A 23,388-nucleotide genomic window follows, 5' to 3' on the forward strand; every position below is an offset into this window, starting at 1 on the left:
GATCAATACAGATCTAATGCATATTTAAGTACTGTCAGATTACAGATAGCTCAATCAGATGCTCTTAAATAACATTCTTGAATAAGAGTCCACAAGTGTTGTCAGTGTCTAAATTACTTTATTTTACACAATACTTCTATTTGTTTTACAGAGTCCTCTAGTTAATAAAAGTATAAAATACTTACAAAAAATTCAATGTACTTACAAAAATAAGTTCTATTTTCTCCTGACCAACAGGGTATGCATACAAACAATATATATATAAATACACTAGAAGAAGCCCTGACATATACAAGGATGAACAAAAAAAAAGACACACCGCCCTCCCTTGAAAGAAAATAAAAAGCAAACTCAATTATGGGTTTTTGCAGCAGACGTTGCGGAACACACAAGTCCTCAAGCCCTTTAGGTGTGAAGAGAAACAAGCAACATTGTATTTAACCATGTGGAAATCTTATCTTTTTTGCAGATTGTCAACTTCTTCAAAAGTAATGAAAAGGGGATGATTCACTCAAAGACAGTTTAGTTAAAAAAAATCAGCCTTTCAGTAATCACAGCAAAAACACTGAAATTTGGAAATGAAGCCATTTTATTTTCTAACAGGGCAACAAAAGAGGCCATTCTTATCTTTAAAAAACAGGGGCGGAGCAGTGGCACTGTGGCTAGGGATCTGCGCCTGTGGCTGGAAGGTTGCCAGTTCAAATCTCACCGCCTGAGCAAGGCCCTTAACCCCAACTGCTCCAGGGGTGCTGTACAACGGCTGACCCCGCGCTCTGACCCCCAGCTTCTCTCCGTCTGTGTGCCTGTGTCTCATGGAGAGTAAGCTGGGGTATGCGAAAGACAAATTCCTAATGCAAGAAATTGTATATGACTATTAAAGTGATCTCATTTCTTATCTTATTCACAAAGGTTTGCATAACCAAGTTTTTATAGACTTGATTCCGTAGCACAGAAAACTAAATAGTACTTCACATGCAACTGAAACTTAAAGGTTCCTCAGGTTTGACGATATTTCTGATCCATTGTGCATTTAGATTTGCCAGAGACAACTGTCCTATCTCCAGTGTTGAACTTGTTGTGAATATTTGTTATAATTTTATAAGCTGTGAACTGTTCTGTTGATTTCAATTACTTATTCTTGCAATTATGTTACAAAATCAAGCACAAACCATTTGACAATATACAGGGTTGTTTGCTACAAATATATATATTTTTAACTATATGTGGGTTTCCTCCCTTTTTAGCTTGTATTGGCTTGGCATGCTCAGACCCAAAACAGGCAGAAACCTGGTGTTAACTATATAGTTTCACTGTGTCTTATACAAGTGGATATCAGCTTACTTCTTTCTGCCTCTTGGACATCATATTAAATCCATGGTTCTCTAAAGTGAAAGATGGCCATAGATGTTATTAACAGCTAATACTGCATGCAGCTATTACGGCGATTTCCTTTTTTTGTCACATAAAAGGGGTACTGATAATTTACCTATCCTAAGTGACAGCCTGATCCCAGCTTAGACATGTAGTATGTTAACTATTACATACAGATTCATGAGGGGTAGGGTAAGATCAGCTTTTCAATTTTCAATGGCTTCCACACGCAGGATGTGGAATAAATTGGAAGAAAAAAAATGGCAGTTCTCTTTCAGCAAATAATGCACCTTTCAAATGAATGACCTGAAGTTTATATTTTTTTAATCCGATAGCCCACTTATGATACCCCAATTAATTTCAAACAATTCTTTTTTATAAAGCAATGTAGAAATGGGATGCAACTTCAAAAACAACAAAAAAAGACTGTTCATCCCTGCATAGTTAATGGAATCAGTGGTTTAATACTGACCCACAGGATCAGTAGTAAATAATTCAGAATTTATTTCCAGTCCCGGGAACACATTTAATACCACAGGCTTTTGGTCCTGCCTATATGCCTCTTTTTCTTTAGAAAAAGAAACACTGTCCAGCTCAGTGATGATTTGCTAACAGCTCGTCCAAATCGTCCATCCACTCCTGTGTAGTCCGGCTTTTCAGCAGCGTGTCCATCAGGTCCCCGTCACCCGGGAAACTTGATAAAGTGCCTGACTGCGCATTATAACTGAAGGACAACTCCTGATTGGTGGTCCGATTAACCTGGTAGCCTTGACTACAGTGCAGACTGGCCCGATTGGCTAACTGGGGATTCTGAGCTTGTCCGAAGTTGGTCAGGTCTGGCACAGGTTGGCTCATATTGGAGATAACAGGCTGGGACTGCTGCTGTGGCTGCTGGGGAGGAGGCGGCGGCGGCGGCTGCGGATGCGGCTGCTGGGGGGGGGGCTGATTTGTCCTTTGCTGCGGCAAAGTGGGCATCATCTGACCGGCGACAGCTGAGTTCATGGCCGGCATGGGGCGGCTGCCGCCCAAGCCAGCCTGGGCAAATTGCTGATTGGGCATCTTGGGGTGTCGCGGCGGCATGTGGAATCCTGGGTTATTAAAGGCTGCCAGTCCGCCATTACCGCCTGGGGTTTGGTTGTTCATGCCCTGCATTCCCTGGTGCGGCCAAGACTGAGGCTGAGCACTCATGCTATTGGGCATCCTCGCTATTTGCTGCTTCATTAAGCCTGGGTTAGCAGGTCCCTTGTGGTGCTGCTGAGCCGCCAACCCAGAGCCTGCCATTGGGCCCTGCCTGTAGGCCCCAGAAATAGTACTGTTTGGGGCCATTGCCACTGTCTGCCTTTGTAACTGAGCATTGTTTACCGAACTCTGCTGAGCCGAGTGAGGATGCATCTGATTCATACCAGAGCCCATGTTATTGTACATTACTGGTTGAACACTGTCCAGACCGCTGCATGCAGGCATGCCCATTTCATTTTGGCTTGCAGCTGACGGGGCAGAAGAGGGGCCTCCTGTCTGTCCAACACCCATAGGCAGCATTCCCTGAGTCTGAGGGAACATCCGCTGGGCACCATTGTTTGGAACCCCTAAATTCCCCACATTAGCCAAGGCTGGATTGGATCCTGCAAAAACAAGACAGAACAATAAAATAATGTGCTTAGAAAGCAAGTACTTAGAAATATTTATGGATTTAGAGAAGCTGCAGTGGAAAAAATTGCAATATCTGGTTTTCCCCTACTGATAAAGATGCAGTAAATATTGAGCGGATAGTTTCAAGATGCAGATCGGAGTCCGTTTAAGATCAGTAACTACTTTAAGTCACAAACATTTATTTTCCACACCAATACTGTCTCACTTGATTGAATCCTTCATACTTCTGTGATAACGTGGGACCAACAAACTTTAAATTATGTTATTTTTTTAACTTAAAAAAATGAAATAAAACTAGCATGTGTCTCTAACAAAAAACAAAATGAAAAGCCCATAAAATTCTATCTTCACTTTAGTAGCATAAAACCGTTTTCGGTATGCCTTCTTTAAACAAACAAAAAGAGCACTCAGTATAACAAAGCCCCCACACATCATGCTGGGATGTTTTTTTCCCTCGAAATTTGACTACACACCCTCTTAAGCCATGCGTATTGGCTGGTCATTCAAATTTACGGAGGCATTTTGAATATAAGGTGGCATAATTATTTACCACAAACAAATGTACTTCACAGCAAGATCACAAAACGCATATAACAAGAAGAAAGGGAAGTACTTCCTTTAAGAAAATTACATGACAACAGTGATCCCTTGTGGTGTATTCCACTACCAAATTGAAAGAAATTTGACAAAAGTCAACATATAGCCAAAAAATAAGACGTCATACTTGTTAATTGCAGTCCAAATCAAATGAACACTTTTTATCTGCCCGACAGTCTTCTCACAGCACAACGCATTCAACAGCACTAGCACAGTCTAGGCTCTTGGGAGATTTACTGTAAGAAACATTGGGCTGCACTATAAGGAGGCTCCCTGTGAACTTTTGCCATCAGCACCTTGAAACTGGTTGACCTGCTGCTGCGTCTGGAAGGGGTTCTGCTGGTCCTGGTACTGAGGAGGAGGTCTTGTCAAGTGCCTCTTGAGCTGCTGCTCCTGCTGCTGCCTCTGCTTCTCCTGAAACAAACAGCACATAATAAGCCAAACTACAAATCACAGTTTCACTGGTTCCTTAACCACCTGCTGCTAAAGACTGGGAAAATTGCTCTAAGTCTTTAAAAACCTTTGGCTTATGTTTGGGGAGCGCCTTCTTGAGTTTGAACCATGAATGTTAAAATTGTTGGATTGGATGAAGGTCTGATGTTTTGAGATGGACAGTCAAATTATTTTGTCACGATTAACCATTTCTTTGCTGGATGTTTTCAGACATGTTTGATCTGTGTGGCACAGGAAACCAGGTGTTTGGCCAAAGTGCCCTGGTAGACATCGGGAGTTCACCGTTCCCTCTATTTTAACAAGGGCTACAAGCCCTGCAAATGCGACACATAACAGACCCCGGACAATATTTCACACTGGACAAGAGCTTCACCTTTTTGACCCCAGAACAGCAGGCAAGATCAAATGGTAGTTGGATAGTTTGTATCCTGAAGATTCTTGTTTGTGTTGGAAATCTCGAAGTGTTGCCTTTGGACAGATGGTTACCTCAAAACCTCAGCCTGCGATGGTAACGTGCACTTGCCGCTTCTTGATTGATTGATTTATAGCTGTCAATAACCAACTACCTGCAGTCAGCAGAGAACGTTTCCACCTTTACCATGAAGATGCATGCAACTACCACATATCTTCTGTATGTTGTAAAGTATATATTATACATGTAAAGAATATTATGTAATATTATGTATATAAAGAAAATGTCTTCTGTATGTTGTATGATAATCCATAACCCATTATTATGCGTTTCATTCCATTTCATTTAAGACCAGTGACTTAGAAGCACAGTCCAGTGTAGTACTTGATGCTTTTGTATGTTCAGTATGTACAATGCAACAATGTTTCATTATGTTTCCATCTCAGTCTCTGGCAGCTATCGGAAACACCAGCAGAGCTGCAGGAAGGAAAAAGGACAGTTCTCCCCCCTTTCTTCCTGATGGTTGTTGTGTTTAATTGGTCTATTTTCCAGGTATTTCCTTAGCTAGATATTTAATTACCATGAGTCTCATGGGGGTGTGACTTCTCTTTAGAAAATCTAATTTGAGGTATTAACATGGTCAGTTTTAAGAAGTATCTGAATGAGTCTGGAAAAGACATAGGATGTGAAATAGCAAAATTAATAAAACATTTCAAACGGCTTGCAATTCCTAAATAATACTATAAGCACATAGCATTCTTGCACAAGGTGGAAATTAACAGAACAAATTCACATTCTGCTGAACACCTCATTCTGGGACTGAAACATCTAGTCAGGGTTTGTGCCAATTGTAACAAATAAGCAGTAAGTCAACGATCAACAAATGTTTTACTTGTGGCAATATAGGACAGAAGTGTGTAGAAGTAGAAAGCATTCTTTCTTAATGTTTGTGCCAGTGATGCCAGTGAACGTGACAAAGCTATTTTTTGTAATTGTAATGTCATGTATTGTAATGGTAGGTCTACTTGAATGTCATGGTTTGCAGGAAGAGCAGCCAGAGAAGCTAAATCTGTTTTGAAACCTCATGATCTTGAGGGTGTCTGGAGTCAACACAGTCATGTGGTAAAAGAAACTAGATCAAGCCTGACCAAAGCAAGCTTGGCAAAATATATTGAGAGTCACCTTTTTGCTCAGGTTCAGTCTTTCGGTTGGATATTTGGTCCAAACTTTATCCATGGATATTTCTGTTATTTTAAAATAAGATTCTTAGAAAAATGGGTAAACCAATAATCGGATGAACCATAAGATCTTGGTTTTTCTGTTGCATACCATAAATGTTGCCTGGAGCAGTGAATTGTTTTAAGGATAAGAACAGGTTACAAAAAAGAGTAGGTGAATCTCCTTTGCAATTCATGGATCTGAGAAACCCTTTCTAAAGAAGAGCCTCCTGTTCCTGGTTTTAAACAGACTTCCTACATGAGCCAGAGGGCACCGGTGGCAACTACCTGGAAGTCCGATTACAGATGTTCCAACACAGAATCAGGTCTTGTCCAGTTTTATCCAGCCAAACCATTGGTCTCTTTCCAAAAGCTAAACTTTCTTTTTGCAGAAAATGTTCTACAAAAAAAAATCCTAAACCCGGAACACTGTGCAACACTTAGTACATAGTCTTTTTAATCAGCTAAATTGAATTAAATTATCATCATTTTTCATGTTTTTCTCAGGGACACCTTTTGTGAAATAATTAGTTGTGGTTGTTATCTGCAAGCTAAGAAGGCTTTAAGAGCAATTTTTAATTTAGAGTTCAAGCTGTATAAACTCGGCTTTGACCACCATTTTGAAATAAGTCATGGGTGGGAATGCGTTTTATACTCCTTTTATTTTCCAACTCATGTTCCTATTTTATTGGTAATTTTCTTTATTAATCGATAGTACTGTCATTTTTTTCTGTTTATGTCAAGCAGTTATGGAAGAGGTAGTGGGTAGTTATGAAAGGCAACAGAAACAAATGCGTGTCAGGATTAGGCCTTGTGTTTGCAAGACAGGAGAAAACCAGTCAGACCCCTGACTTAATTGACAATTCCACTTTCAAAAGCAAGATCTAGGAAGGCTGACCAGGAAATTGCAAAGAAGCATAGAGGATGAATAGCCAAAGATGTTTTCAAGCAGTCCTCTCAATTTGATGAATTGAACACCGGCTCCATCTAGTGGCACTGTTTGGGAAATAAGGTCCACCTGCAGCACGATACTCTTAAGTGCCAGGTTTAGCACTGCTGCCTGTGAGTAAAGTTCCAACAAAAAACTATGAACACAAAAATAAACAAATCAGTCAATACCTGCTCGGCCATCAGCTGCCGCTGTCCCATAAAGTACTGTTTCTGCTGCTCCATTAATTGCATCTGCTGCTGCTGCTGCTGCTGCTTCATGACTGCAGCCTGGTTGCCATGATAGGCCGTGTTGCCATGGTTACCTGCCATGGCAGTGGTGGGTGGCTGGGCCCCCATGCCAGCAGTGGGAACAGAGCCTGCGATGTGTGGAACAGCCTGTGCAGAAGTTTGGTCCTGCTGGAGGACAGGGCACTTAGTTATTGCACAAAACCACTGGAATGAAGGAATGGATGTATAACTCTCTATCTCATACTAGCACAAGGTGCACTAGAGAGCTTTTGAATGCAAAAACATTCAGGTTTTGGGATCTACATAGTCTGTGCTTCTCTTACAACCTGCACCCAGTTAAAGGGCTATTACTATACATTAAAAACTATACATTATACTGAGAGATTAGTTACCCCCCCCCAAGCAAAATATCAATTAACTTTAGTTTAGTTTATACTGAATCTTATTCATTCACTGTTACCATTACCAAGGACTAAAGAGGAATCAGTATTATCGCACCAGTAATCAAAGGGATTAATCCAATCAGTCACAAGTGTTCTCCAGGAAAAGGGAGCCTTCCAGGAGTTTCTTCTTTGGCACTTGAGATGCACTAGTCTGAACAACTTTAACACTAGCTCAGGACAAAATATTTCATGGAACACAAGCATCATATCCAGGCCGTACGCGGGCTGACCTGGGTCAGGAGAGACCCAATTTAGCATGCATGTTGACCAGATCTAACAAGGGGAAAACTAACAAGGGGAAAAAATGCACACTGGCATTTGGACACATGATTTCATTCAGGGAAGTTCAGCTGTAAGCTATAGTCAAAGCACCAAAATGGAAAAAAAAAAGCTCGCTTTAATTAGGAAATGAGTCAAGTCCAACTTAAGGTCTCTAAACCTCCATTCTAATTAGTAGTTACTAAAAACAATTTCCTTAAATGTAGGGCTTAATGTTATTTAAACAATTGCTTGAAGCAAACGGCCTTACTTTTGTCAGTGTACAATAAATTTTGGTGCTTACATCAAAAGGTTTTGGTAATGTGCAGTAGATCCCAACATTTCAGAATATTTTAATAAGCACCTGTGTCTAATAGACTAAAGATGAATTACTGTTTAAGTACAGAAAGTTAGTTTTTGATCCACTACTTTACGTTTTCTGCCAAGAAAACTCTTTGCAATGCTTATTAAAAAAAAAAAGCTAAACTGTGTGTAAAATCTGTTAATATTTTTTTCTTTCTTACACAACACCGTGGTTTCAGAAGTCTGAGAGGAGTGGGTGGGGAATTGTCATTTTTGGCATCAGAGAAAATGCAACTAATCTCTGTAAAAACACCATGTACATACGTTAAAAAAATTCAACTGTTTATTCAGAAAGCTGTATTTGTTTTGCATGGTGCTCATACCCTCTCTGACTTTGGGCTGACCCAGCTCAGCAAAACTTCCTTACACTGCTTAGTGACCCCAGGTGCAAATTTGTAAAAGAAACAAAGACATACAGTAAATATGCTACACCCCCTAAAAAATGGGTTAATGCTGTACATTTGAACTCTTACACAAAGTAACTTCCACGTCGATTCTAAACAATTAAACGGCCAAAGCCAAATGAAAATCTAAACCTTGCAAGGCTGCTTTGCTTTAAAAAAAAAAAAGACAAGCATATAGATTTTCCTGAACAGTCTGACATTCAAAATAGTAGGAAGTTAAAAAAAAAAGTGTCCGTATAAGCTCAGTAGATTTCACTCTAGATATCTCAATGTTGTTGCCATATTCAGCAGTGTGGATTAATCACTAAGGTTCGGGACTCGGATAGCTAGCTGGGCACTGGTGCTGTAACCGTGAACAAGGCACCTGACTCAGGCTGTTCCAGTAATATTCCTGTTCCTGGAAATACAAGCAGCTTTGGATAGGAGTGTCCACCATATAATAAACAACTACATAACCAGCAGCTAACGGTCTGGTACAAATGAAATCCAGTTTTCAATCAAAGTTATGCAAAAGGCTGGGGGGGGGGGGGGGGGAGTCCCATCTCGCGAGACAAACAAGTGGGCTACAGTTGCTATTTTTGAACTCTTGAGAATTGGCAGAGAGACGAAATCTTAAAATACTCTGATGAGGAGACGGTGCAAGTCGCGGACAAAGCGGCCTTTCATACCTCCCCCACCAATCAAAGGCCCGAGGCCTTCACTGTCCACACAGGCCTGGGAGGCTGCTTGGCAACCAGCTGCTTGACCCAGACTCACACGTTTTTGTTCCTCATCAGGCCACTGTGCGCTTCCAATATTACATCCTTTGACACTTTCAAAGTGGAAAAGATCCTTGCTAACCCTTAGTAACCATTACTTCTTAAGTAGGAATATTACCCTACCGCTACATGACAAACCTACAAGACAATCGTGTAAACAGTCTGTGGACCCATATTAATCTGGTGCTTCCATTCCTGATTAAAAGAGGTTTCCTCTTCTCCCCATCAGAAAGTGGGAGGATAAGTTTTCAAAGTGATTGAAACATTTTCAGAATCAATACATTTTCTGTATGCTTTGACATGTTAGCATGCATAAGCATTACTTCGAGATGGCTTGCCTCCTCCACCTTCTTGGAAACTACTATGGGCTTAAAAATATTTCAGGTTTTGTCTATAGAAGCTATTTTGTTTCCTTGGGTAGAAATCTCAAATATTTCTAACAAACACCTAACTGTTGTTAGGTCTTAATAAGCTTGTTTAGGCAGTAATCAAGAAACTACACTTTGCATAGCTTAAACTCAACAGCTTTCACTTACTTTATGATGGGCCTGTTTTTATTTCTCAATCAGTTCCATTACTGCAAGACTGACTTGCAAGCCAATCTGATTCTAGGCCTACACCTCATGAGGAAGAGGACACGTTTCCCCTTCATGTTTGGGTTTGACTGATTTTACTTTTCAATGTAGGGTTTAAAAATGAGGAATAATCAAATTTAATAACCCAGGAAAGTCATTATAACAATTTAGAATATCACTCTTACTTCTGTTACTTTAAAAATCTAAAGATCTAAAAAACATATTGTACATACAAACATTTAACCTACTGCTGAAACATGACAGATTCAAACAAGCTCTTCACTTAACACGTGGTTAAAAGCCAACTGCTCACCGGCGGCACGTGACAGAACGGAAGCCCTGTCTTCTGCTTGATCAGACGTTTCTGCTCCTCTGTGAGATGTCTCTGCTGCGGCTGGAGAGACAGGATAGCATGTTTGTTCGGCGCAGGTGGGGTCCCCCTCTGGCTTTGGTCCACCTCGTAATGGGATAAGGGTTTAGTGTTATTGTAGTCCAATAAGGGGGGCTGGCTGCTAACAGGGTTTTGGGTCAAGCTGTTGGGTGGGTGGCCCAACATGTTGGGTAGCCCACCACCTTGGAGGTAGCTTCCACCTCCAGCTTTGGGAGAACTCTTGTTTGGCAAGTTGGGGACCATGAGTTGTTTGGAGTTGGAAAAGTCCTGCTGGTAGAGAGATGGACTGGTGGGCTTTTCCATGCCGTAAGGCCCCCCAAGTGGACTTTGAGAAGAAGCAGATTGAGGCCATGGAGGCTGGTGATTAGATTGATGAAATTTCTGAGCTTGCTGCTGCTGCTGCTGTTGTTGTTGTTGTTGCTGCTGCTGTTGTTGTTGTTTCTGTGCTTGTTGCTGATTTAGCATCCGCTGAGCAGCCAACTGTTGAAGCTGCTGAGCAGGGGACAAGTCTTTGGTTGAAGGACCTGGAAGCATAACAGTTTGGGGTATCTGTCTCTGGGGCTGGCCAGGGGGTTGAGAAGTAGGCATGGCTGGTGAGGAGGCAGTTCTGGCTGTGCTAGCTGGGGAGTTTGTGTGCACTGGTGGTCCTGAGGATGTGGACCTCACTTGAGGAGAGCCTGTCCGTGAATCATGCTCGAAGGTTGTAGGCGCTGGGGAGTACTCCACCTTGATATTGATAGAGTCCTGGGGTACAGATGTCTGTGCACTCGAGGGAGGCAGCTCAGAGTCTTTGCGGTCTTCAAATCCCTCATTGAAGATGTCCTGCATGTCCTCGTATGCCACTGACCTATTAAACTCCTCCATGAGCTCCTTCCACTCCTGCTCATTTAAGTTCAGGTCAGGAAACAGGTTGTTGTTGGACATGGAGCCACCAGGAGGCAGCATGCCAGGCAGGTCATCATCCATGGGCTCCTGTTTGAACTCTTTGATGCGCAGACAGTTTTCAGACTCTCGGTTCCCCCCCAAACCAGATTCAGGACCACCGCCACCATTTTTGTCCAGATTCATAGAGTGATTCCCATTAGGCTTGTCCCCACCTCTGACATGCTTATTGGATGTCCCATTTACTCCAACCAGAGCGTCCTCAATACACAGCTTCTTGGCTGCAGAGTACCCATCTCCAAAACCATTAGCCTGGTCCCCATTCAGTGGGGAGGCCACATTCTCCAGCTTTCTCTTAACCGTTTCTTGGAGCTGTAAGAAACAAAGCATTGTGACAGTTAAAAACCATAAGCAGAAGTAGTTGCACCGGACCTGGCAGTACATATGTCACCAGACACAAACTATCTTTTATATTAACAAAAGGAAACTTGCATTTTTCTACCCCAACAGTAGAACTCTGTAAATTGAGACACAATCGGGGCCTTTGAATGTCAGTTGACTAAATTAAATGACTCATACTGTACCTCACAAATGAGACACATGCAGAAAAACTGACAAACGAACAAAATGAAGCCAAACAGCTTATTGCCAGATATTAGTAAGTTCTTTATCACAGCCAGCGAAAAAAAAAAAGTCTCATCAGGACTTTCCACAAGAAAGCACACTGTATTTAAAAAGAAGTCTCATGATCTCAAATATTGAGATCAACAAATATACTTTTACATGTTAGTAATAGGTAGCTGTGGAAGCATGAAAACAATCACAGTAACAGTAGCACTTCCGTCCCATTCTGCTTACTACTTCTATGTATAGTAGAGTTTGACAGTTTGGCTGAGGTATAGTAAGATACCTTTCTTTCAGACAGCTGGCCTAGGAGGGAGTCATCCTACACACAAAATCAAACAACACAAGAATAACACTGTGATAACTGATTAATCTAGTGCTTTGGCTGAATTTCTTACAAGTTTTTCGTTATGCTTAGTAGGAAATGCATTCAAAAACAAATACAACTATGCCTGATTTTACTACTGACATGATAAACTGGATATGACGGAGCTAGGCCTGAATTCTTAAGATTAGAAATGCTGACTATAAGTACTAATTTGCCAAGTAGAACCACGTGCTAAAACAACTGAGTACCATTAACCAATCAAAGAGCCAATCACCAGGACAAAGTCTGGGAGGCCTTCTCCTATATAAAGATAAGAAACCTAGCCAATTTGGTCTGATCCATGCAGGCTATTGCAATTCACCATGCTTAAGTCTAAAGAGACCTCAGATGACCTCAGGAAGGGTTGAGTGCTCATGAATCTAGAGAGGGTTATAAAACTATAGCAAAATGCTTTGGAAGTCAGACTACTTCCAAGACAAATAGTATAGACATGGAGAAAAAATAAGACCTGGGGAGAACATCAGGTCCTCTATCGGTAGGTTTAATTTAATAAATAAACCAATACATATTTGTATGTGTCCGTTATTTCGGTTATCTTCACTGCAGTTCAGATTGCAAAATAAAGTGTTCACATGCAGTGCTGCTTGAATGTAGGTGGTATAATGAGTATGTTTTCGCATTAAATGCTAATAAAGTGCCATATTCAGAAAGGATATTTGCAAGAGCATCATTAGATGTTCTTTAAAAACTGTATCTGAAAGCATAGGACCAATAAGTGTCCACCTATATTGTTACATTTATGAGAAACTACAGTGGTGCTAGAAAGTTTGTGAACCCTTTAGAATTGTCTGAATTTCTGAATAATTGTGACCTACAATGTGATCAGATCTTCATCCAAGCCATAAAATATAAAGAGAATGCAATAAAACAAATAACACACAAAAGGATATACTTTTTCATTCATTTATTGATCAAAATGATCCAACATTAAACGTCTTTGTCGGAAAAATATGTGAACCTCTAGGATTATCAATTCAGTTTAGGGGTCTAAGTAGTCAGGAGTGTCAATCAATGGGATGACAATCAGGTGTGGGTGGCCCTGCCCTGTTTAAAAAACATAAACCTTAGTCTTCACTACCAAAGTCTGGTCTTCACCACACAGGTATGTGAATACATGCCATGCCTTGATCAAAGGACATTTCTGAGGAACTCTGAAAAAGAGTTGTCAATGCTCATCAGGCTAGAAGGTTACAAAACAATTTCTAAAGACTTTGGGCTTCACCAATCCACTGTCAGAAATGTAGAAAATTCAACACAATTGTTACTCCCCCCAGGAGTGGTCGTCCAACAAAAATCACCCCAAGAGCAAAGCATATAATATTCCAGGAGATCACAAAGAACCCCAGGGAAACGTCTAAGGCTCTGCAGGCCTCTCTAGCACTGGTTAATGTCAGTGTTCACAAGTCCACCAGCAGGCAAACACTGAAGGGAGGACAGCAAGGAGGAAGCCACTACTCTCCAGGAAGAACATTGCTGCCCATTTAAAGTTTGCTAAAGACCACCTGGATGAGCCAGAAGACTACTGGAAGAATGTTCTCTGGACGAGATGAGTCAAAAATAGATTTTTGTTTTAAACGAGAAACATTATGTTTGGCAAAAACCAAACACTGCATTCCAACATAAGAACCTCATCCCAACCATGAAACACGATGGTGGTAGTATCATGGTATGAGGCTGTTTTGTTGCCACGGGACCAGGATGGCTTGCCATCATTGATGGAACTATGAATTCTGGAGTGTACCAGCACATTCTTCAGGACAACATCAGGGTATCCGTCAGTGAACTGAAGCTCAACAGAAGGTGGGTCTTGCAGCAAGACAACGACCCTAAACACACAAGTCAGTCTACCAAAGAATGGCTGAAGAAGAAGAAGAAGAAGAAATTTCTCATTTTGGAATGGCCGAGTCAAAGTCCAGATCTTAATCCAATAGAAATGTTGTGACAGGACCTAAAGCAGGGTGTTTGTGCAAGAAAGACCACCAACATCACTGAGTTGAAGCAGTTCTGTAAGGAGGAATGGGCCAAAATCCTCCAAGCTCCAAGTTACTGTAAATGTTTGGTTGATGTCACTGCTGCTCAAGGGGGTCACACCAGTTACTGAAAGCATAGGTTCACATACTTTCTCTGACAAAGACATTTAATGTTGGATCAGTTTGATCAGTAAACGACTAAAAAAGTATATCCTTTTGTGTGTTATTTGTTTTATTCGGTTCTCTATTTTTACGACTTAGATGAAGATCTGATCACATTGAAGGTCACATTTATGCAGAAATCCAGAAAATTCTAAAACGTTCACAAACTTTCTAGCACCACTGTAGAAGGATTTTTTCAAAACTTTTATTACTAGTTGCTAGTTATTCTGGTGCTTCCAGTTAGTAAAACCATTCCATTACTGTATTTACTATAAAATCAACTGCTAACCTTGAACAGAAATAACCCTGTACAAAATACTAACGCCAGGGTTTGCTAACTCAAAGTTATGACAAAGTTTTACCGATGCAGACCCTCTTCAAGGCAGTTTAAAATACATACTCCTGGCACACAACTCTCAATCTAGGAATATTTTTAACTTTTACACACAACTGAGCTGGCACACCCTCAAATTTATGATCTCAAGAAACTTAAATCCCATTTGGTGTCAGGGTTATGTGAAAAAAAGAGAGACAAGGGGGAAAATAGTAAGGATTTAAAGTCACCATCATCCTCTCATCTCACAGATTTCAGTTAATCAGTAACCAGTCAAGGAACCTTAATCAGCAGGTTCCACTCAATGAACTGTGAGTGGCCTGTGGTACCCCCTAATCGTGATCAAAAGCAGTAGATACCTGCAAAATACAAAAAATTGTCTATGTCAAGATACTAGGTAGGTTTATGTGATCCTATTTATGTTAGTTTAATATTAATCCAATGTTCACTTTAAAAATGACAAATCCAAAATAAATATCAAATGTATATATAGTACTGTATTAAAACACAAGCAACTATTATATTTAAATATTAATTAGGCCTTTTAAAAAAAAAGACTAAACCTAATGAGAAACGTAGAATCCAGGTTACTCTGGGTAGAGTCTGGTTGCTGTTTGCAGTTTTTTAAAAAAACTTGGCGAGTGCTCAGGTAATCCAGAGTCTGTTTCGGGATTAAGTCCGTCACCAGGCAGAGCTCATCATATTGCCACCTCCGCGACGTAGAGAGGTGGATACCACCATAGTAATTACAGCAAGGAACTATAACCAAAAACTAAACCTTGCACAGTCTGGGGCAACACTCAACCACACAGAAGTAACATCTGCAGGATTTTAGGTCTATGCTGATGGAGGGGTATTGCACCGTCATCTGAAAATAATTCACTACCAGAGAAACTGAAGAGCTCATTTGGAGTTTTGAAAGTACAGTGAGTAACTAAAGTAGAAAATGACTAACGATGACCAAGATCTTCATATGCTCTGCAGTAACTATCAGTAGAGAAGAGACAGCGTTAAACAGAAACAGGTTATTTCATTTTTATGATGTGCTTTTCATCCAACTAGGCTCTCCAATACGGCACTCTGCCAGCTGAGAAAAGGCTACAAAAGGCAGCCGATACTGGAGAAATTTCAAAACCAAGTTCTCCAGCTGAAGCCTACACAATGATCCTTTACAATACTGGACTGTGTGCCCGAATGTGTAAAACAATCTCTGAATACAGAGCACACCCTTAATGCATTCACTAATCTGCGAGACTGAGCTTTTGATCTCTGTGTTCTAATGGAAGCGCAATGCAGTGACTCATCGCAGCTCGTAACTACCTCCACAAGAGCACCGACTTCCATAACGGCCCCCAAACCTGAATAACTGGTCTGCTTCAGCACATTCACTCACTTTCACGATGCCCCCCCCCCACCCAGCCACCTAATACACACACACTTCCCCCATCCCTCCTGAGATTTAAGCCACATGAAACAAATTACCATGTGTATAGACGGGATCTGACAACACAAAAACCAAAGCAGAAGCTTCAATGAAGCGAGTAAGCGTGCCGAATTCCTCCTCTAATACACCAAAAGGCTGTCTCCTTTTGAAGGCATAACACCACAATGTGATTCACTTTGTCTGCAAAGTTGGAACAGAGCTTTCAGCCGTGTGAGGGATTTAATTGAATATTTAACCCAGCAGAATCTGAAGTGAGTGCCGTTCTATGGAACACAGAGAACTGGGGTCTTTTCAATTGATCTTTTACTGTAGGATCATTGAATTCCTGTTATGTACTTTAAGAAATCTCCAGAAATCTAGTATTTCACAACTATGTGAAAGACCTGACAAAACACTCTCTTTACCTTAAAAAGCAAACGGTAATGAAAGAAGTATCTGACTGCGCTGAACAAGCACTTTTATTTTTAGGACAGGCTGCAGATATTTCTAAACACTTTGTGAAGACCTGTGCTTGAATCTAGCCCCATAATTGGTTTCAACAAATTTTGCCCATATGGCACTTTGAAATGAAGGCAGAGCACTAAAAAAACACAGCCTTTTGATGCTGGCAAAACTGTCTTACACTGACAGCTTCTTATTGACTGAGGGTGTGTCAAGAGAAAACACAATGAGCCAAATCAGTACTGAGTAATGATTACAGTACATGGTTTCATTTGAACCTGCTACCATTTTTATTATTCAAACTCCATGTTGAGCTCCTGAACAGGGCAGACTAAAGCTCAACGAGAAAGAAAATAGAGTTTATTTTCCAAAATGCTTCATTAAATAAAAAAAGTGTACTTTGCGCAATTGTCTAAACAATAGCAAAATCTGCATTCAATTAAGAATTCGATTTTAAAATACCATAGAAGGGCTAAATCCATAGAAACCACTAGATGATTTCGTCCGTCTCGTCATTTATTAAAAGTCTTTTGCTTTTCATTGAAGTCCTGCGAAGCAGCACTATCCCCACCTGCAATAATGTCTTGCAGTACCTGTTCAAATTCAGTACTCCCTCAGAGCCCAACTCTCTCAGTAAGCTTGATGAATTGGTTTCACCATTAAAGCCAACTGATTTCACTGGATCTCATTCATAGTAACGAAAGGCCAAGTAAGGTGACAGCAGCTGGGAAATAAACACATGCCTATGCTACAAGGTTTAAAACAGTACTTTCAGATCCATAATATTTAGGATCCTGCATAGCTTAAAACCTTAAATGTTACTTTCCCTTTGGCTTTATAGAGACAACAATACTATTAATATTTATGGTAATAAAAAGAAGATACCTTATACAGAACCAGATGCATTGCACAATACTATTTTTCAGATTTAGTTTTCCAGGAGGATTTGAGTTGCCTCATTATTACAACTTTGCTAGATTTTTTTTTAACTTTCATAAAACTTAAAAGTTGCTTCAGTTTGGAGGCAATCAACTAAACCCTTGTGGAAAATGTTACGAAACCTATTAATTTGTCAACAGCGGAGAGATTTCTTAACACTAACAAATGAAATACAAAACATCTCGCTTAAATTATTTGAAATATACACAGGGCACGCAGGGGACTCATTACAAATGTTCCTGTTAGCTTAAGCAACATGTTATCCACATGCAAAATCCTCCAAACACAAATACCACTTCTGTAGCTCTGTTTAGTATTTTCCATCTTTGATGCTGGTTGTCTTTTTATTGTTTGCATAGTACAGCATTTCTTCCTTGTGCGTTAGACGAGTTGAAGGAATTATAATTTTTGTAATTATCTGTATGCATTATACATCCTAATTATTTATATAAAAAAATGTAATAAGCAGGAAAGTAAACATGTCACTCTTCAGTTAGAATGTCAAAATAGGTTACTAGCAGCCAGAGACACTGCATCACTAATCCAATGGGTATATCAGATATATGATCACTTAACAATAGCACTTGGGTCTAAACTAACAGAAGTTGTAAGAGTAGTGCTTATCTTTTTGCAGTCTTCACCTCTGTAAAAAGTTATCATGGTGGACAGATCGGAATGAAATCCCAACTCTGTACAACATGGAGTGACGAAAAGAATTCCTTTCTGGTTCTTTGCAAACCACAAGAATCTGAGGAAGGCAGCACAAAGTACAGTCTCTATCACTGAATGCAGCAGCACTTCTACCAAGAAAATGATCGTCACACGATAATATTCAGAGTGGGACACCATGTTGGAAATCAACTCTCCATTTAGAATATTTCAGAAAAAGCATAAAGTACTCTAGAGAAAGCTTTAGTACCTCAACAAAGTGGAAAACCATGGCCCACAGTATTTAACAGAAGTGGGATTTATAACTATTCAGTCACATATTCCTTTTCATCAGGGAAAGGACAAGGAGATAGCAGAAGTCACAATGGAAAACACTTCTCAGTGTCCAACTCCTCTGCTGGCTAACACCATAGACATCATGGCCACCGACCTGAGAAGGGGCTTCTTTATAAGAAGGGTCACAGAAACATACAGAAGGTGGAAATAATGGATTTGAAATAAGAAACTGAATAGTGGGTTAGGTCTCATTTTTCAGAGGAATCTGGCCTTTGTTGCTAATGCACCATTAGCAATGAAAGAAAAAGGTGCTCAGACTGCAGATAGAACAAACACACAAGAGGTATATTGTGTGTGCGCAGATAATAAGTTATCTGAAACGGGTGTGCATATGATGAATTAACTGGGTTCAGCACTGGTATCCCTAAAGTTCCTGTGCAGATTTCATGCTGATTTCCTGAAAATAGCAGGTAAGGCTGAATGCTCACCTTTTTGCTTTAAACTTTAAATTTAAATGGTTTTGCAAAATCATTTTGATACCCGTTACCATCAGATATGGCTTAATATGGACACAAGCCTATATAAAATGCATTAATTGCCAGATGTATGTGAACACTTTTCAGTGAGGCTTTGTTGCCAATTCAAAGGTCAGAACCAACCAATCAAAGCAGATTATGATAATCTGAATAAAATAATTTTGCTGGCTATTTCCTTTCCCATGAAGGCTATTAAATGACATGCTAGGAGAAATAAATTTGGATAGTCGATGTGCTGTACATTATATTAAATAGATCTGCTACCTTACATTTATGAATATTAAAGGATTTTTAAGTTATTCGATAGTGGCTTTGCCAAAATAGTGTCTCGTAAAGCTGCACGAATATCAGTTATTTGCACAGGCACTATTAAAAACTGGTCAAGACTGACAAACTGTAACAGCCATCACAATCACGAACATAAAAAACCTGATAAATTTGATCAAAATGAGCCGTGATGTTTTAATGTCTATGACCATTATTTAAACTGAAAAGGTGTGTAAACTGAAGATCTCATCGTACAGTTAAATTTTAATAAGGCTGAAGGCAGGGCTGTCCTGTCCTGATCTTGAAGGTCTGGTGTGTCTGCAGGTTGTTGGTCTCTTTAAAGCACCTCAAAGAGCTGGGAGAAACTGTGGAACTGGTCCCATTAAGCCAGTAATGAACTGATCTGGCTTGCTAACTGCCAGGTAAGAATGTAAGATTTAAGGTATACCTGTTATCAAGCATTTTAAATGAGAACTTGGGGCATGTCAACACTGAGTCTCCAATCCTGGTATGGAACTATCCAGCACATAAGTAACTGTCAAATCAATTTTTCCCCCATCTTAAAGCCCTTCAGCTCCCATATTTGAAAAACAAATACCCGAAGGAGACCCCATAGCCAAAACGCTGCATTTCCTTTCTTTTCTGAAAACTTGTTCCTTTGGAAGAACAAATGCTTATTTGGGGTGGCCTACAAGTCTAACTAAATAACCCTGGTATAAAAAGAAAAAGCACTGTTTAACTGACAAATTGTGATCCCTTGTAGGTAAGAATCTACACTGAGTTTTTACAACATGCATGCTATTGAGCAAAGACGAATGACACGACTCTCCCTGCAAATATACAGCACTCCCAGTTTCATCATTACACAAGTTGTTGTGAAACTAAAAAAAAAATTGCAAGTAAAAGCTGTGAAGGCCCTTGAGGGAAAAGCTGTTTTGATAAAATGTATTTGTATCTGGAGACATTAAATTCAGAAAACATTTTGCATTGACTATTTATGGATGCTATTTGATATTTTTCTAACCAGTGTTACTGCTTACATATTAAAGGAGCACAACATGTTCTTAAACACCTGAAGAAGACTTCACAGCCGAAACGTTGAGTTTTCTCTCTTCTCTTTTCAGCATGGAATAAACCTATTACTTGTTCCTTTGCAGACTACACATCCTGACACAGCTACCCACCTGAACATGTTCTTGAACTACTACCACACAGGTAAAAGTTGATTTTACATTGGTGGTGCTAGAATATTCAGATATGGAATTAATCATCCAAAACCTACTGATCACCTACAGACCACATTTGTTTTCTGTGCATTTATGAAGTGACTGTCAGAGTTTGGATATGTCAATAGCCATCACTTGTTTTCGGCACAATCAGCAGACAATAGGGGGTCCAGATTTAACATCAGTATACTGCAAATACAGAACCTATAACTAGCGTTATGAGGGGGTAATGCAATAACACCCATCACTGAGGTCACTTCTCCTGCTTTCCTTCATAGACAGCAGTACCCAAAAGCAAAAACTCGAAATGTCTTAAAAACACATTGAGTAACTTTTTTTTCTGCATCACAAGTTAAGCTAGATAACCTTTTCAATCAGCCACACAGCTAAGACTGGCCTTTAGTTAAAGTCTCACTAGACTTCAGTCTATGCCCCCTACCTTAAAGAAGTCTACATGGTGACATTTTATTTCACTACACTGTCATACCAAACTGGGTTTCATGAAATCAGAATGACATCAGTTTAAGAACATGTTTAAACTCGCACGGTATGACTTCATAAAAGGAGTCATCATATTCGCCCAGATTTTAATGGAATTACAGCAGCGTTATAAGTGGCAAAGTGCCAAATACTCCCCAAACTGCTGGAGTTCAGAGGTCAGTCCAGATGGGGGGGGTTTCTTCCCCCCAGATGCACAGAGCATTCCTCTTAGATGAAGCAAAACTCGGTCTGTGGCTTGAGTGCTTCATATCTCCAACACAAAGTTGAAAGTTCATTAACGGGCATTTAGCTTTCAAGCATCCCCTGGAAAAGCAAATCGAAATGCAAAACCAGGCAACACAGCATCACAACTCAAGCGCGCTTACCGCAATCAGAGTGCTGTTCCGGCTCTGCTCTCCGGGGCCGCCGTCCGTCATCTCAGTGCTGCTACCCCCGGTGCCAGCCCCCCTGAGTCCCGCCTGGTCAGACGCCGGCTGCGCCTGTCTGTGCTTGCTCGCCCGCTTGGCCTTAGTCTGCAGGCAGCGCTGGTGCAAGGTGAAGGTGTGCTGGCGCTCGATCTCCAGCCGCTCCATCGCCGTGTTGTCGTAGCGGCTCTCGCAGCTGCTGTGATGCAGCCTGAAGAGCTCGATGCGCCGCCTGAGCCGCTCCATCACGGCGCTGTGCCGCGGCACCACGAAATCCGCCATCATCAACGGGCATGTAAAATGATCGATTACAATTCAAGGGGCTCGGATTTCCCAGAGGTATTGGGGGATACAAATAAAATCAGTTCCGAAGGTGCGCCTAAAAATGCGTGGGCGTTATTCCACCACCCCTTTTTTCCTTCACAAAAACATCACTACCGCTGCCTTCGTCTTTCCATGTTTCTCGACTTGCTCCCTAAACTATCATAACAATAGAGAACGCATGCCAAAAAGCAATTCAGAGCGCTATCTTTAACATGATCTGGCACTAATACATAACATAATAAAGTTATATTCCGGAGGCAGACAACCGGTCTAGTGCAATTTCGCAAACGCGAAGCTTACATTTGATGAGGTTACATTATAACGACCGCGTTTAAAAAAAGACGAAAGTGAGGCTTTAAATAATATTCATAAAGTTTGGAAGTTAAATCTCGGCGGTTTACTGTAGTAGCTGAAAACCAACCGTTAATTTCCACAACTTCACCCCTAACAAAAGGCAGGAGGGTTACAACAGCATATCTGAAACTATTTTAAAAGTGAATCCGAAAAAGTGACGTGAAACAGCATTCGCGACAAAGAAGTTCAACTGCACAGAAACATACGAAGAGCAACCTCTTCTCCGAAATAACTTCACCGAAGAAGTTAAGATTCTCCTGGCAGTTATTTTAACTTTACATACTTCTTTCTACGTAAGTCCGCCCGACGTCGCCTTGGCGTGGAAAAAACCGGACGGATGGACAAAATCCTAACTTAAAACGCAGCATGAAACGTTAAGTCAATATTATTTTTTAAACAACGTCGCTCGCATGCTGAATGATAAAAGAGGCAAACATTTACACAGGAAAAGTGAACTTCACAAAAAGTTACATCCCCCCCTCCAAAAAACAATTGACCACAAAAGCAACTTTTCCCCCCGAACTTATCCGCTGATCTTTATATTTTCGTTTAGTTGCCCACTAGCAGGCTACCTACGGATGTAGTATATATAATAACAAAGCGTGCTCTTCATTTTGACAAATGTAGGAGTATCAGAAAAGGGTAAAAGACACCCCAAACCCACCGGAATCCCGAGCCCTCAATGTTTGATATCCGAAGGTATTTTTTACACTAAGAAACAGAATGCCAAACAAACTCTTCCTCCCTTCTGTATCTCTATTGTTTTCCAATGGACTTGCAGCTTTCCGACGCCATTTTGAAACAAGTTTTTTTTCCCCTTTTTTTCTATTTTTTCCTCTTCGCATCACACTGCGTCACGACTGTCGTTTCCACTCCCCACCCCTTCTCAGCGATTGACAGCAGCCACAAGCAATGGAAAGCCCTGGTTTCCTTCACTGTGCGTAAACTTCGTTCAAAAAGCTATGATTAAGCACGCTTGGACGACATCTTTTTAAGAGAGGTGTGTTTTTAGTGAGTGGTGTGGAAAGACGCCAAACTTTTATTAATTTTCTCACAGAGCACATGATACGACTCATAAAGCGCTCGTTTATGTTTTTCAAACAGTACAGAGACCTGAAAATCACACCTAATTACACCACACGAGTTATCCACAATGATTATAACAATTACATAACTTAAATAACATCATCCGATATGTTTTAGTGTAGGAAAGTGTTGAGTCGATTATCTTTTTTCTTTTCCTAACTCTTGGTTAATTTTTTGTTAAGCACCGTGAACTAAAAGCGCTGTATAGAAGACAAAGTGAGTTTCCTTCTGGATATTTTTTTGGGTTTCTCCAAAACGATTTTTAAACGCTTGTGGCAGATTCCGTACGTTTAATTTTGCTAACGGACTGGAACTGTTGAATTGGCAAAATTATGGAACAAATGGTACATAAATATGCCCCTTGGACCTTTTCCATTTCAGATAAAGTATTCAATAGCAAACAAAACAGATCAAACATAAGTGGTATTTTATTGGCTCAGACGTCTACACACCACATTATATTTATACCATAAGTTATTAATCTTCCAAG

General features: G+C 40.4%; 1 protein-coding gene across 2 annotated transcripts; it reads right to left on the minus strand.

Annotated features, from left to right (window-relative positions):
• Positions 1-98: 98 nt before the first annotated feature.
• On the minus strand, positions 99-22,635 carry maml1 (mastermind-like transcriptional coactivator 1). 2 transcript variants are annotated; one of them, XM_015350003.2, is made up of 5 exons: positions 21,096-22,635; positions 9,994-11,325; positions 6,820-7,044; positions 3,915-4,032; positions 99-2,993 (listed from the first exon to the last, which is right to left on the minus strand). In XM_015350003.2, the coding sequence occupies exons 1-5, from the start codon at positions 21,417-21,419 to the stop codon at positions 1,966-1,968; spliced, it is 3,027 nt and encodes a 1,008-aa protein (XP_015205489.2). In that variant the 5' UTR covers positions 21,420-22,635; the 3' UTR covers positions 99-1,965. The 2 variants fall into 2 exon arrangements, with proteins under 2 accessions (XP_015205489.2, XP_015205488.2); XM_015350002.2 differs by having other exon boundaries at positions 6,820-7,047.
• Between the last annotated feature and the right edge of the window lie 753 nt (positions 22,636-23,388).

The sequence above is a fragment of the Lepisosteus oculatus genome, chromosome 11, assembly GCF_040954835.1.
Source record: "Lepisosteus oculatus isolate fLepOcu1 chromosome 11, fLepOcu1.hap2, whole genome shotgun sequence".
Classification (NCBI taxonomy): Eukaryota; Metazoa; Chordata; class Actinopteri; order Semionotiformes; family Lepisosteidae; genus Lepisosteus; species Lepisosteus oculatus.